We start from the raw sequence: 16,423 nt of genomic DNA, 5'->3' as shown, positions 1-16,423 counted from the left end.
ATGTCCAGATGGGATGTATTTCGAGTACACTGAATTGTGCTAAGTCTGCCACGTTTGCATGCAGTATGGTATTTCTGGCAGGGCTCCAGGGCTATACGATCACTTATTTGATTAAACCCTATCATGCTGAGCAGGATACTGGAGCTTCGAAAAGTTGAGGTGTAACTGCTGACAGCAGCAGAAAGCCTCTCGAGTCATGCTCAGGTTTTTGCTGTGGTCATATCCTTCTATATCTCACAGGCAATTGGCTTGAACCTACTAAAACCTACATGTCATTATGATTAGCTATTTTTTGTGTGTTGTAAATAATTTCATATCTTTGCCTCAATGTAGTTTTTTCTCTTACATGCCCATATTATATATCTTACCCTTTCTGTGTGTCAGTGTGTCATAGCTGTTCCTGTATATTAAAGGTCTGCTAACTTACAAACGTCAATGTCCGCGGCACATGGGAGTCCTTCTCTTCAGCAGAAAACACTGCTCCTGGACACCCCTTCCTTCTTCAAATGCCTCGTTTGCATTTTATGCTATCTTTCCATGATGCCTCTCCGTGAAGTAATATGTCTAACTACAGTTTTAACTGTAATGTAAACAGATTTCACTATTTTAATATTAGCCACATAAGAAGTATACTTTAAACATCAGAAATAGGCTGGAATTGTTATGTCAGAATGGACACCACAGCTGAGGAGGAAGCATCTGGGTAAGGGACAGGCATTTCTGACCTTTTTGTATACAGTCTAAAGCTGTGCCAGACCAATGCTTAGAGGGATAGTTCACCGAAAAAAATAAAATTCACTCATTATCTACTCATTACTATGCCGATGGAGGGGCAGGTGAAGTGTTTGAGTCCACAAAACACTTTTCTGAGTGTCAGGGTTAAGCAGTGTTGCAGCCAAATCCAATTCAATTGAAATAACTGGTGATATAGCAATTTTCAAACGTAATAAAACAACAGAAAAAAAACACAACATACCTCCGTAGTGCTCCTGTGGTGTCATCCAAGTGTCCCGAAGCCCCTACATTCATATTTGACTCGAAACGTCGTCATTGACACCGTGTTTTTAACCTATATGTCCTCTGATATCCTCCTAGGAGTCGCGTTAACGTTAGCACGCGCACACCGGAAACTGCACTCAAGCTCATGCCCAAGGGCACGGGTGGGGTGTGCTTTAGCACCGCTACATCCACTAGCATCGCCACTTCCGGTTGAAGAAGGACTTAAATTGTATTCGATTTGGCTACATCACAGTTTACCCCTGAGACTACTAAAGTGTTTTGTGGACTCAAACACTTCACCCACCCCTCCATAGGTATAGCAGTGAGTAGATAATGAGTGAATTTAAATATTTTCGGTGAACTATCCCTTTAAGTATCAGACTTTAACTTAACCAGACAGAGACCTATTAGCATCGAGCTTGAGTGTATAGCGGTGCATTTATCTGTCAAAGAGTAAAATATATCCATCAGGTGTTGGAGATGAAACAGAGCTCGAAGCAAAATGAATATTGGGAATACAACTCCACATGAATGCTAATGTTGCTCAGTGTGTACATGTTTATAGACAACAGTATTAGCAGCTTTAAAAAGTCATATCTTGTCAGTGTCGTGTTGACAGCTTGACCTGCAGTCACCAGGTTTCTGCTGCTTTAAGTTTCTGTTGAATGAAAACAAAGCAAACTTTAAATGTCACACATAAAATATAGTATTTATTAATCGGGCTCTTACACGGTGCCACTGCACTTTTGAAATGGGCTGTTTTTAATTTCAGAGCATTAATGGTGTAATGATAATGTGGTTTGACAGTGTTGATGTACTCGGAGGTGTACAGTGTTGAAAGTGACATTCGTTGATTTGCAGATCTGGTGCCCTCTGAGCTACTGCTGAGTAACTCCAGTATGGAGTCAGCTGAATCCGGAGAGGATCATAGCTTGATGACACTTGGTAAAATGGCATGCTAATTATAGTAATTTTCATTTTGGGCACAAATGCTTGAGCTCAGTCATGTGCGAAGTGTTGATACCTTTCAGAGCACGGACCAATGCTCCCACGACGTTTAGCCCTGCCAAATCTCTGCTGCGGATTGGCTGAGCCTGTAGCGAGCAGTGACACTTAGAGGCTTAGGTAGTTTCCACCCAGGGCTGGATCGGCAAACTGGTGACACAGAACAGTCTGGGGGCGAGCCATGGGATGGCATCCTGGCTGGGGATATTAGCAGTGCTAAAACACTCTGAGCTGATGGCTCTGGCGAGGCTTCAGAACACCGCGACTCTCTCACATGCAGGAAGTGACCTGGACGATTATGTTGCTGACAGATATTTTTACTGTGAATAGAGCTGCATGTAGACTTTAGTTTTAGAGACACAAGAAAATAATTAAACCAGCCAGAGTCTCCAGAGCAAATGTCTTTTAGTATCAGCCTTTCACAGGTTATCTTTACACACTGACTGCACACACACACACACACACACACACACACACACACACACACACTCTATGGTAGTGCCTAGAATATGCAAAGGCCCTTAAACAAAATGAATGCTTAAAGATTGTGAGACTTTGTGAGACACACATATAAAGTCTCACAATGTTTGACCAGTCATTTTGTTAAAGGGCCTTTGCATATTCTAGTCACTACCGTAGTGAGTGCGTCTGTGTTTCTCATTAAATCGAGTTAACAATCAGGAAGAATATTCTTAGAGAACACTGTTCGCATCATGAATAGAATATGAGTCTTGTCCTCTGATTTCAAAATCATAAAAAATTAACCGCTCTGAGGATTATTTGAATTTAGGAATGTTGCAGATGTAAAAAGATGGTTTTCAGTGGGATTGATAATGACAGGTGTACAGTCAAGGGTTTAAAGGCAAATGAGAGTGTGTATGTGGGCATCTTTTACTATATACTATGATTCATATACAGGATCTAGCCACACAATCTTTCTAGTCCACTTTAAAAAGGACTGTATAGTGTAGTAGTCTATAATGGCCGCGTCCACAGAGACCAGCACTTAGTAGAAGCAACTGGCTGTCAGCCCGTCTCTTGCCGAGAGAATCAGTCCCTGAGAAACCACTGATAACTACAGAAATCAACTGAAATTTTATTCCTGCTATTTTTTCATTTCACTTTGTATTGAACTGGAGTCCCTTTATTAGGCTACCCTCTCTCCCGTCCTCCGTTTTTCACTCCCTATGGATTTTCAGTTGCAGTAGCTGGAAAAATTGGGCTTTATCCTTAGTGCTGAATCCATCGTTTTCATACAGAGCAAATCATTTTTAATATAGCTGTAATTTGGTCAATTTTGCCTGTCACTTTAATATCGATATCATATTCTCTAGCTCGCAGTCTCAGCTGTTAATGTAATTGAGACAAATTGTCACAATTTAGCCGGTTTTCATATTTTTCCTGTAAAAGTGCGGCGGGGATGAGAGGTGGGCCCATTTGATTCCATGACGTTTCTGTCTGCCAATATGAGCATGGAATCATGTTTTTGTTTTGAACCTTTATTTATCAAAGGAAGATTCACTGAGCAAACATGCTTACTCTATGTCTTGTGATCAACACAGGGGTGAAACGAGGCAGGGAAGTGGCCCATAGATTCCTCTCTATACTGTATTTTTTGTATTTGGTCTATATTTTTAAAGCACTTTTCTAATCTTGGAGACCACTCAAAGCGCCCTCAAGCACAGTCTATTGCCTTTCACCCATTCACACACACATTCATCCAGTGCATCTATCGGCAGCACTTTTTCTATGAGGGGCTGTTTAGGGTTCAGTATCTTGCCCAGGGTCTCTTCGGCATGCAGAGGGGGGAAGACTGGGATCAAACCGTAGACCTTCTGGTTAGCGGTTGACCGCTCTACCTCAGCCACAGGGCCCTCCATCCTTCCTATAAACGTGTACTCCACACCATCACTGTGTGTGACTGTATGGACATGAAGCTGAATTTGGTGGAAGTCCAACGACCCTCCAACCACGCATCGCAGTTAGCTTTGTATAATAATACTGATGTCGGACGTCATTTTATGAATCAGGTTCTGACCAGCAGATGGAAGGCAGATTTAATTTCATTGGCTCATACATTAGGAAGGAAGTAGCTGCTACATCTGTCTTCCTATGCGTGTGATTGCATTTGCATAGAGGTAGCAGGCGTGGGTTTGTCTCAGTGAGCGAAACTGCAGCGATCGTAATACTTGATTCCCATTTACAAGCTTTGAATGCCAAATGTCCCCCATGATTGGTTTGGAGGATGACTCGTTCCAGCCTACCAGCTGCAGTAAATGTTGAGCGAAATAGCTTCCTTTGTTCTGTTCTTCATCATCGCTACTTCCTCTGTGTCCTTTTCATGCGTCTTCCCGCCTCATCTTTACAATGCAGCTCGCAAACACTTGTGAGTCAAGCTTTAAAAAAAAGGAACGCACGCACGCACACACAAAGCAAAACAGGTTATCTGATTGATGTTAGGCGTGTGCTTTAATCTAGAGGAGTGCTACTTCACCACTGCGTCCCCACTCTGAAGTGTTTAGGCTGTAGAAGAGTGCGGCTCTGCCTCCATGAAAACAGAGAGGGAGGCAGAATGTAGATCAATATCCCAGGAACACACCAGAGACATTCTATTTCATTAAACATTTTCCCATTAAGGCGGTGATCCGAGCGTTGTAGATCATCCCAACAAAGTCGTAAATCACAGACAGACAGCGGCATTGGAAACAATGGGCAGAATCAGAGGAGATTACCAAGAAACAGAAGATATTTGTTGTTTGTGCTGCTGGGGGACTCATGTATCTCGAATCTGCCACACATTTTAACTGAGGAAATGCTTCAGTGATAGTGTTGCAACTAAATCATTTTCATGTCCATCACATTTTGTCAATGGCATAGCTGATCTTGATCATTAACTAACTGAAGTACCTAATACAATACTATGTACTTATTATGCTATAGTATGAGATAGCATAGGATCACTTTGTTGAATGTTAAAACAAGGCTTTTCCTACTAATGGCAAGTGAGCAGGTTATTTGGAGTGTAGACGGGAGGTACCTTGCTAAATGGCACCTGAAGCTCACCGTTGACAAAACTAATTTGTGTGACTATGTGAAAGGCGACACTAGAGTTTACATGAACACCAATATTCAGACATGAACCCATTTAAGACAATAGTTTCAATAAGCCACTACATGTTAACATCATTTTCAGATTTTCTTTACCTGAACAAGGTCATACTCAGAATAAGAGATATTAAAATAATGTGGAGTATTCTGACCGTAGTTGCATTTCGTAGACATGTATGCGTCTTAATCCCATAATAACGTCCTAGTGGAGTTTTAACTGTATTACATATGTGTCATTGGCATGCGGCAGTTACCAGTTGCTTTGACAACGCATGTGCTGGGTTTGAGTGTAAAGTAGTATGTAATGTAGATGTTTTAATCAGACTATGCTCTGTAACATATGAATGGAATATTCTATTAGCAAGTCATAATTAAAAATATCAAAATATGATCAATTCTATCAATTATAGGGTCAGAATATTGTGGTCCATATAAATGCAGTTACAGTTATTGACAAAACCACAAAGAATGATCACTAGTGTATCACCTGGACTTACAGAGCATTTTATCATGTTTCAAAAAAAGCTACCTGCCCAGGATTAGCGCACAGTGGAGAGTGTAATTACTTAAGATCCAGAAATTAGCTTTGTGAGTTGGTTGAAGCTAAAATGAGGCTAACTACTGGACGTAAATGTGTCTAGATGTCGATGTTGCTCCATGTCTGCTGAATGTCAGCCTGTATATAATCAGCCAAAACAATTAAAAAGGGCGTTAAGTCAGTGTTTTGTTTACAGCTTGTTCTGCTGCCCATATGTGAAGCAAGTGTTTTCTTCATAGTTATAGTTTAATTCAAATATATATATATATATATTTGAATTAACCCCCCCATACGCAGTCAGCAGAGGCTGAAAATTCAACGTTGTTCAGCTCGTTTGTGTTGCCTAACTTGGGTTTAAAGCTAACAGTTGATGGTACAAAGACAAAATACTTCTGAGAAGCTTTGCTGTGATTTGTGCTCATTACAGCTTTGCTTGCTATCTTCAAAGCAAAGGAACGTAATATTACTGATTTACTTTACCGATAGGTCAAGACGACTGCTGGATCAATGGGGCACACTACTCTCGGTGGTCTGTTACGCTTCTAGACTGTATAAATCAAATTACAACTCAGGTTCACACGTTCGGATGAACAAAAAAGTGACAGTGCTAAAGTCTTGTGGGCGAATGAAAAAGCTGATTGAGCACATTGCTTGTGTAAGAGTGTCTACAAAGAGACGTATAGTATAATTCTCTTTATAACTTTAAAACTTCCACACATTGTGAGCAGTTACAAAAGGAGAGCAGAGAGCTTCTCTTTGGCTTTTAATCCAGTTTCTAAAGTTATCTACATTTGTTGTGTTCACCTATATTAATAAAAGAAAAACTGTTTTATAATGTATTTTTCTTCATATTCACAGAAGCTCAGATACAGTAGCAGGTAGGGGTTCAGTGTGTAGCCCAGGGCGAGTGCAACACAACAGATGGCTGTCACTGGGGTTGAATCTGTTACTGTTTGGTTCCAGGGTGTTCTCCTCGAGCACCAAACCACCCTGCCACCCAGTTTAGATTGTACTTTGCTGGCAGTCATTTTCTAAAGCAGATGGAAGGTGGCTGTAATTTCACGGGCTTGTATGTTAGAAAGCACGCTGGGAGATCTGCCTGTACAATTTGTTCCGTTAGTGTCCTGCTCATTTCCTGTGTAGCAGCCACTTATTGACAACAACATAACAAACATGTCTATTCAGAAAGCACTTTGGACAGGATTAAAATAAGTGTACGGAGAACAAATAATTTGAAGGCAGATAAGAGAGAAGATAAGGGAGTTAGTCTTTCATTCTAATCATGCTGTCAAGAAATATAAAAACTCACATCCCCTTTTCTTCTCATTGCTCAAATCCCCTCACTTCTGTTGATATTCATTTTGACAGAGTAGCAATTCAAATTATTGCACTGTCTCACTCACTGCACGTCTGGATGAGACTGTCAACTCGAATGCCTGAAAATGTAAAATGTAAGCGTCTCCATTACTTTTCAAATTATGTTGATTTTATTTTTGTACCATTTTATTTGTGCATCCTCCAAGGATTCGGGAATAACAGGACAGAGATTGAACGCCCCTGCATTATCATACCATCTTTGTTATTCATATCCATCTTTTCACAGTCGTCTAATCCACATGCATATTCAGTGTGCCGCAGACAATCAGAGGTTCAGAGCTGACAATGTGCTCATGTCCACGGGGAGGTGTTTCCTGCCTCTGCTGTTTGTTGACAGTGGCTTGATGAAAATGAGGATTGCGCAAAACAACATCACAGAGTAGCATCAAGCATCTAGCGTAAATATTGTTGGGATTTTGTTGCATTGATCCATGACGGCCATATCGCGGTAGATGCCAGACTCCTGTAAAAACTTTCCTAATGCAGATAGAAACAATAAAAAACGGTTAGACTCACTGAATGAATAAAAGCAGCTTCTCAGATCTCTGCAAAAACATTTTTTAATTTGAAGGCCAATAGGTGAACTTATTCTAATTATAAATTATTCTTTTGTGTAAAACAATTAAATATATTAGGTTTCTCGTCTTTCCAGTAAACCTGTTGTTATTATCGGATTGAGTCAAACAGTTTCATGTGGTTTTCGTTTCATCATTCGAGGAACAGAAGTAGTGATTTGATCGTTACTGAACCTGCAGGTTGTCTCACGATTTCATCATTTCAACAGAATCACATTAAAATGACGATGAAGGTATGAGGTTTTGTTTGGTTTCTTTGTATCTGTTTCTTTTCCTTGTCTCGTACGTCAAACTAGAATAATTAAAAAAAATTATAAATAATTTTTTAAAAAGACTCTCCAACCCTAAAATACTAATTTATTTATTTTTAGAGGAAAGCTCCAGCAGAGTCTCCCCAGGTCCAGATTGGCTTAGGACTGAGGAGGCAGGGCGATGTGTATAAGGGTGATGAATGAGGATTGTTGCAGTTATTAAGTATTAATTAAAAAGGTATTATTTATTCTTTTAGTTGGATATTTTTATTTAGCAGTTCTAATATTTCAAATGCATTGTCTTCATCTCTTTCTATTGTGAAATGCCTTTATTCGAGGTGCAGCATTGTCAGCCATATTGTGCCGCCCTTATGATCTGTGCATTTTAACATTCAGTTAAACAGTCAGATGAAGACCCTGCGTCGTGGGTTAATCGACTCATAAAGTAAACCAGCTCTTATTGCTGCCGCTGTCATTTTTCACCTGTCATGTAACTTAAGCCTTATTTAATTAACTTGTGTCCGTACAACACTTCCTATTATTATTATTATTAATTATTATCTGTGGGAAAGTGACACTTTGACAAATTGTAATAATATTTGGGTAAAACTGCCCAACAAATCCTATTTAATTAAAACAGTACAAATACACAAATTCACGATAAAAGCTAATTCCGTACACTGTTTAACATATATATATATATATATATTAAGAGACTAATTAAACTTTCTGAATGATTAGAAATTTAATGTTTGGGTAATAATTCATTTATTTGAATTTAGGTACAATCACATTGTTAGCATCTGTCACTTCACCCAGACATGGACAGTAAAAGTGTTCAGCACAGTTGCCTTCTCTTCTGATGGTGTTACTGTACGAACCCTGTCTTATATTCTTGCTCATGGTTTGTAGAGGTGGTTCGACTTTTTCCCTCACCCCGCAAATGCTCAAAATGTCAAAAACCAATAGAACAAAATATTATTTGGATTTTGGCCACCTTGTCAGTGTTTCCCGAGGCTCAAACGCGTCAGAGCCCAGTGTGTGGACCTCACTTCCTGTGTGGCTGCCCTCTCCGCCTGTCACTGAGGCAACACATCAGTAGTGTGAATAAGCAGAACCGTTTGCGAGGGGGACACCGTCATATCAGCTCGCAGGTCTCTTTAATGACTCAGCTCCCCGCCTTCACAATCAGCCGCTTTCACTGCAAGAACTACAATCTCCACATCAGCGACGTTTCTTTGCCAGGGTGACGCAGTGACAGCGGCCACATGTTTTCAGACACACTCTCACATGTGCGCACGCAAACATGCGCTTTACTCTCCTACAGTGGTCAGCTTTTAGTGGTGTCAGAGTGATAATAAGACCGTATACGAATGAGTGGCAGAGTGACAGTGATAATCATCAGCGCCCTGTCGACTGGAGTAGACCCAACCATGATTTACATGAGGCCTGGGAAAACAAACCAATCAGCATTCTGTGGCTTAATGGAAACACTCATGTGTATAAATGAATTTATCCAGAAACATCACAGAAACTGTGGTGCAACAGGCAGATTATTGTTGACAAAATCACTATGCAAGCAAATGTGTATGAGAGCAGCAGTAGAAAGCAGACCAACAGAGGGAGGGAACAACTAAATTGGGTTTAGATTAAAGCAAACAAACCCAATCGAGAAAACAGTCACAGTTTCTGGTGCAACTGCACAAATGTTGTTTGTGCTCAGTCTGGATCTCCCAAAACATCTGGCAAATCCAAGCTCAATTTCCTGTGCCTCAGCTCCCATTACCATCAAAATTGCTGGTGTTCTCGGTGTCATCTGTATTTTAAAATTCTTTTTCTGGGAAAAAAAATCCAGAAGCAGTACCACTCGTGTTCTCTTATCACTGACTGCTCCCACCTGCCTGCCTTCATAAAATAGTTGGCACCCCGGTGGCCAATAATAAAGTTCCAGTGGTGTTGGTTACGTTTGGCAGACCTGCATCCTCCTCTCCACCAGAAGCAGGTGATGCACCCGAGTGTGGTGCAGTGCCAGTAGATATGCTACAGGAGCAGAGAGGTTTCACCAAAGCCAAGTTCAGAAATGTTATTTTCTGCCCTGCTGTTGTGAGAAAACACTGTTTTCTGGTCCCAGAACTCATACTGAGCAGGAAATCTCAGTGCAATTTCAATGTAATGCTTAAACAGCAGGACTGTCATGTATATAAAAGGCTATGTGTGGATGTGTCCCTATATGTGTCTAAACTTTATATGTACATATAGTTTGCTGCATAAAACCTTTCAAAAAACGTCACGATGATATGCTAAAAAACAACCTCTGTATCTTGTTGTATGTGTCTCACTGATAGTTGTGTTCATTGATTTAAAATTTGACATTTAGGATGAAGTTCCCTTTAGCGTTTAATCATATTTTACTTTTCCAGAACAAAGCAATAAAGCCCTTGCCATGCCCTCCGCTACATCTCCTCATTTCCCCAGCTTAATTGAAGCCAGTGTGCGTTTGTGTGTGTGTGTGTGTGTGTGTGTGTGTGTGTGTGTGTGTGTGTGTGTGTGTGTGTGTGTGTGTGTGTTTTGCCCATTTTATTTCCAAACCATAACAAACAAATCATTTACAAATGCTCTTCTCCCTTAAGCTAATTTAAAGACGCCAGCTTCCCTTCTTTTATCCTATCACATAGTCAGAGTTTTCCCTTGGAGTCTGATGGTATTACCCAAAGTAAAGTCATCTGCAGCTTTTATTTGCTCTGTCCCTTCACACGTTCGCTCACATAGATTAAACTTCAGAAGCCGCCTTTTGGCAATTAAATCTATCATAGGGCAGCAGAGAGTGCTTCGTCAGAGCTGTTCCAAAAACTGCAATTTAAATGAATATGGATTCAGAAACTTTGACAACCCGCAGCCAGTTATTTTGCAATTTGGGACTGGAAAAAAAAGTTTCCTCCCATCATTTTTCCTGGTTTGTTTTTCTTTCTCCTTGGATGAACGAGAGCCTCTCATTTACTATTCTCTCTCTTTCTTTTTACAGACACATAGAGAACTGGACAGGACTACAGACTCTGAGAGACGTCGATATGGAGCTCTACACTGGACTGCAGAGACTGTGAGTGTTGATGCTGTTATCTGGTGGGAAGCGAGGGGGAGGCCAGTCACTGACACTTCACTGTTTCTCAGTCTTACCGTGTTTCAGATCTGGGGGAGTAAAATGGAACCTGTACCGCTGTTAATCCCTGTTTTGCATTAGGTTGCCAGTCGGCTTGCTGCAGAGAGGCCAATGGTTACCTCTGTAAAATGAGAGAAGTAACTCGAGTGGCTGCAGCTGCAGCATCACCAGCGACGTTCTGGGATTTAATGTCCGAGACGTCTCTGAATATGACTTAATCCAGGCTAAGTCTCAGAGGAGGCGACAAGTTGTTCGTCGGATTGTGGGGAGAGAAGATGGAGTGAAAGGCGTGTTACTGATCCTAACGCAAGCTGATGTTTAAACAAGCTTTTAATTCTTTAAAGTCACACGCTGGTGGAACATCCCCTTTGCTTTGCTCAGCCACTGATCAAATAATACTGAAAAACAGCAGGGAAAATTGAATTAGTGGCCCCTGCTGTAGAATTGTGACTTTTTTTCATTCTCATCTCTTCACTCCTTGAAGCAATGTTACGCTCCTTTCCTGCTTTGCTACCCTGCACTGTGAGACCACATCCTTTACTTTCCTCTCGCCTGTGGCGCTCCTCCCTCAGCTGCTGACTCCGACCTCCTCTTCCTCTTTGCTTTTTTCTCTCTGCAGAAAATCGTATTCTCTGTTGCCCTCCAAAGTCAAAGCTGGCCTCTCCCCTGATCCCCTTGATCCCTCATCAGGGAAGCCAAGTGCAATATCTCCACCACTAAATTAGCATTTTTCTCATTACCACTGGTTCTCTTCTGCCGCCTTGTCCGGGGACGCCAGCTTCCCACCTGAAGTTGGGGTTTCCCAGGAATCGCTGTTACCTTATGTGATGGTGCCTTGTGGGGCTGTAAGCAGTCCAGAGAAATGAGAAAAGTTACTCTACAACACTTACATTATCTATGTCACAGTTTACCTCCCTCATCTGAATTTAAATAAAGTGGAACAAATTATTTAATAATTCATCTGAAAAACTGAATAGTACTAAATACAGTAGTACGCATACATCCACCAAGACCCAACAGTCCCCTTAGTTCAATCAAGCTGCATCAAATTGCACACACTCGTATTAGTCCCCTATATATGCCTCATAATTCATCAGGATCCTTCAATTATTTCCTGGGACATTGATGAAAATGTCAAAAAACACCCTAGCTCGTAATGTTAAACGAAGTGTAAAATTCAGCCTCTTTCTTCAGATCCGTGTCAAAATGTAATGGGTTCTTTTTTGGCCCAGGTCCCATTCTTCCACCAAGTTTCATGGAAATCCATTTTCTAGTTTTCCTGCTGACAAACAAACAAACCAACCAACCAACTACAACGAACAGGGGTGAAAACATAACCTTTGGCGGAGTTAAAGAAATAATTATAATATAGCTGACTGGCTGCATCCCTCACCTGTTTATTGTAATAATCATTTTTGAAAGGGCCTAATCTCCTTTTACAGCGATGGTTTTTGGCAAACATACTCGAAAGGAGACAACACAGAGTAAAAATAGTGCATTCGCTGGGGACTGTTTTCAGGTGTGGATTAATACAACTTTAGTGCACTACTGAGCTATTACAGCAGTGTGGGATGCCGTATGTGGGATTAAATCAAAAATAAACTGATGTGTGTGTTCATGGTAATGAGGGAGCATGTCAGCCAGTGCAGCAGTGTGGCTCACTGATTTCCTTTTAATGACAGACTGTGGCTCAGAAGAATAAGGAACAGTGGGTCAGGCTTTGGCTTCACACACACAGGAAATTGTCGGATCAGTTCACTGCCAGTTTTGGTGTGTTAAGGGGTTTCATTTATAAAATAAATACAGAATTCATATCCTTGTTAACATATGTGATAAATGTGTGCGTTTATTTAAAATAGCTGCCAGTTGGCATCAATCATAATTTTGGCATCAATTAGACTGTGTTTTATGTGGTGGATGTCAGAAGCACCCTTAATTAAAAAAAAAGATTTGTTGAAATGCTGCAGCTTTAAAACTAAATAACAAAAGGATATTTTTAAAAAACAAATGTGTCTTTGGCTTAAACTCCAATTTTACTTTAAGACTTCATATGAAATCCAGCAAAAATCAAATCACTTCTGTTTCAGAGAAGATTGTGTTCAATATAATTGTCATTACTGCTGAGAGATTCCACTAAAACCAAAGCTCCTATGTTGTCGTGCTAATTTCTAGGCAATAAAATAATAGTAAAATATTTGGGCAATCTTCCCAAGGACCCTTGCCGATCCCAGAGCCCCACTTTGGGAACTTTTAGGTGATGAAACACCACGTCGCTGTCAAACACCACAGAAGTGTGATCAGGCTTCTAGAAGGTAATTGGCACCAACAGCTGGTTATAATCAGCACACTGCGTTATGAGGCGCTCACTGATGATGTCAGTGACTTCTTTGGAGGCAGACATCTGTGATTACAAGATTAGAAGTCATTACCATTGTAGCCCAGAACAGTGGCTTCCAAACTGGGTCGCGAGGGATTCTCCTTGAGAGGATTCCACGCGGGGTCCCCAGAATAAATGAGGATTTCAGAGTTATTTTGCTCAATAAAAGTTAACACAATGGGGGAATGCCTTGGAATGCATGCTCTAATTTCACTTGCTTTACAGACGTGCATGTTCACAAGGCTTACATCACACGGTGGTTCAAAGTGTGGCTCCATTTCAGTGTCAGCTCTGCAGGGTGTAGAGAGGCAAATGAAGAATTAGAGCAGACAGATAATTAGGACTGTTATGGACAGGAAGATATAAAAATGTCTTGAAATGGACCAGTGAAGAAATATAATTTTCTCACTATTTCTATTTTTTTGTATTTAGTTCATTTGCAGTTTTAGTAGAAATAAAAATTTAAAAAACTTGTTCACACAGGAAAAGACAAAATAAATAAATATAAATAAGGAGCAGAGGCAATGAAATGCAGAAAAATTAAATGACATAGAAAATACTTCAACATGGCCCGGATTCAGTTATGTGATCATATCAATGTGATACTGTGTGCATGCATTTGTATAGGAAGGAAATAAATTACTCTGTTTTGGTGCTCACTCTATCATTTCATCTGTACTTTACCTTTTGTCATTTCAGAACTATCATGAATTGCAACCTGAGGGTGATCCAGGCTCGAGCGTTCGCTCAGAACCCACACCTACGCAACATGTGAGTAAACATTTCTGTCTTTGACAACCATGTTTCCTGTGCCTTCAAAACATTTATTATGATCTAGAATGCCTGACAGCTTGTAGTATATGGCTGCAGATAAGTTAGTGTTGAGCAGAAGATGATGCAGTTGATAGAGACTGACTTCGGGAAAATTGGGACGCCGCCATTACTGTCGCAACAGCAGCACATCTTAAATGAGACATCCTTTATTTGCCTTGGATAATTGGATTCCTATCTCCCGGTTCTTTGTGCTTCCGTAGAGCAACATGCAGAAGACGCAGTTCCATTTAGTCTGCTCTCCCCAAATGGACAATTTGTCCAGGAGGCCTAGCTTCAGAGAGCTGGGCGAAGAGCAAAGTAATTTCTTTAACAAAGGCTGATGTGTCACCGTATGACAGCCTGTTATTCCCCAATTTTCCAGGAGTAAACATGGCGAGAAACTCAGTCACAGTCTTTTACCTGAACACTCTGCCATTTGCAATTTCCAGTTGTCGACTGAGAGGCAGTTTGGTCTCTTTTATTCTGCAAATGACTGCTGTTAGGCTTAAATGTGTGCACCTTGCACTGCGTGTGTGGGTGTGTGTGTAGGTGGTGGTGGTGGTGGTGGGGGGGGGGGGGGGGGTTGGTTGTCTTTCATAATACGAATGGTACAGCCGTATGCAGTATTGGTTCTCTTAATCTGGTCTGTTAGTGAAAAGGAAAAAAAAATCTGATCGGATGCTTACTTTTGGGCTGTCTCTCTTACCAAATATAAAGTGATGAGCCACTGGTTTTAATGTTGTGGCTGATTGGTGTCATTGCTTTGCAGATAAAAAACTATGTGCTAAAGATATAAGAAACAGTCAATGAGAGGGTGACGATGCCCTTTTCTCTTTTGTTCTCACCTGTGGTTTAAGGCTAAATCAGAGGGTGAAATTCAAAATGAGCTAAAATGAAGCGTTAAATATTTGCATTGAAGTGTTAATTTAAGCTTTCCTCACTTTCACGATCCCATACTATATTTACTGACATTCCCTTTTAGATTCAGGCTAAAACTCTGGTTTACAAATGGAAAAGACATCTAGTGCGTTTCAGTGGATTTCGCCAGCGACAGTTCTTCCCCAGACATTCCGAGACAGGCCTCTTTTGTGGTGGTGGTAATGCAGGTGAATGGTTGCTAGGTGACCTGAGGATGATGATGTCAAAGAAGATTAATTATTATGCCTAAGCTTAGCCACAGAAGGCTGACCTCATTGATATCCGTGTCAGATGCTTCTGCTAAAAGCCCGGCCAATCAGACGCTCCTTTGTGAGGAGAATTTAAGCCATTCTCTCCATCATATGTTCAGGCCATCACAGGCTAAATCACACAATTAACACCGACAGCTGTTATTCTCTACTTACAATTAATATTCTTCTATTGGTGTTAAATATATTTATCAGGTATCGTTTTGTATGTATGTTGTGTTACGTACCTTGACATAACAATTAATTCTGTGTGAACCCCTCTGAACTGTGATCATCAATCACGGTTCTGTACGACCTCATGTATAAGCTGCAAATGTTTGTCCAGTTTACTAAATTATTACCTTTAGAAATTGATCCTTATCTCTAAGGCCAGCAGCATTATTATTTTTGCAGCATGTAGGGAGCCATCAATATTTACAGGATTTTCATCAGACAGATTGAGCTAAAGTTAGCTTAATTAGCTTTCTAGCAACAGTTGATAAAATATGCTAGCAACAGCCAAAATCCACAGTTGCCAGTTTGAAATTAAACTACTATTTCTCTGGATGTTGGGCCTGTTACTGCCTTCAAAAATCATTTTAGCTCTTTCTCATTGTAAAAGAACACAATTCTCTGTAAAAAAAACAATCACAGCTACAACAGTCTAACAAAAAAAAAAAAAAACTCAATACAGCTCACAAGCTCTAACTGAATGGAAACATCTGCCTGGCTCATTAGAAAAGAGCTCAGCTATATTTAATATCCTTTTTTGTAGCCTTGTTTATTTTCCAAGCAGCTCTTGTCAAGGCATCAGAGCTGTTATTATGAGGTGACCTCTATGGGCCGGCTGTATTTTATTTGAGCCCAAAATAAACCTAATTAAAGGCTACTGCAGCCTGAGAGAGTGCTTCAGTCTGATCAGCAGGATATTGGTACATAAAGATGAATCCAGAGATGGAATCCACGCAGCAGCTGGTATGTTCAATAACCCAGTATCCTGCTGATTCTTGAGCAAGACGCAGAACAGTCGAATATATACTGAATGACATCACGCTGA

At 40.6% G+C, this 16,423-nt stretch overlaps 1 protein-coding gene across 6 annotated transcripts in view; it reads left to right on the top strand.

The window, feature by feature from the left end:
* Positions 1-16,423, top strand: part of ntrk3b (neurotrophic tyrosine kinase, receptor, type 3b) — a 167,786-nt gene that overhangs the window by 18,744 nt on the left and 132,619 nt on the right. For all 6 annotated transcript variants that reach the window (XM_034571640.1, XM_034571629.1, XM_034571651.1 and 3 more), the window contains exons 2-3: positions 10,876-10,950; positions 14,087-14,158. In XM_034571640.1, coding sequence (XP_034427531.1) covers positions 10,876-10,950; positions 14,087-14,158 — 147 coding nt within the window. The remainder of the gene's footprint in view (positions 1-10,875; positions 10,951-14,086; positions 14,159-16,423) is intronic.

This window comes from Hippoglossus hippoglossus, chromosome 3 (genome assembly GCF_009819705.1).
Source record: "Hippoglossus hippoglossus isolate fHipHip1 chromosome 3, fHipHip1.pri, whole genome shotgun sequence".
Classification (NCBI taxonomy): domain Eukaryota; kingdom Metazoa; phylum Chordata; class Actinopteri; order Pleuronectiformes; family Pleuronectidae; genus Hippoglossus; species Hippoglossus hippoglossus.
This window is presented reverse-complemented; position numbering and strand designations above follow the sequence as displayed.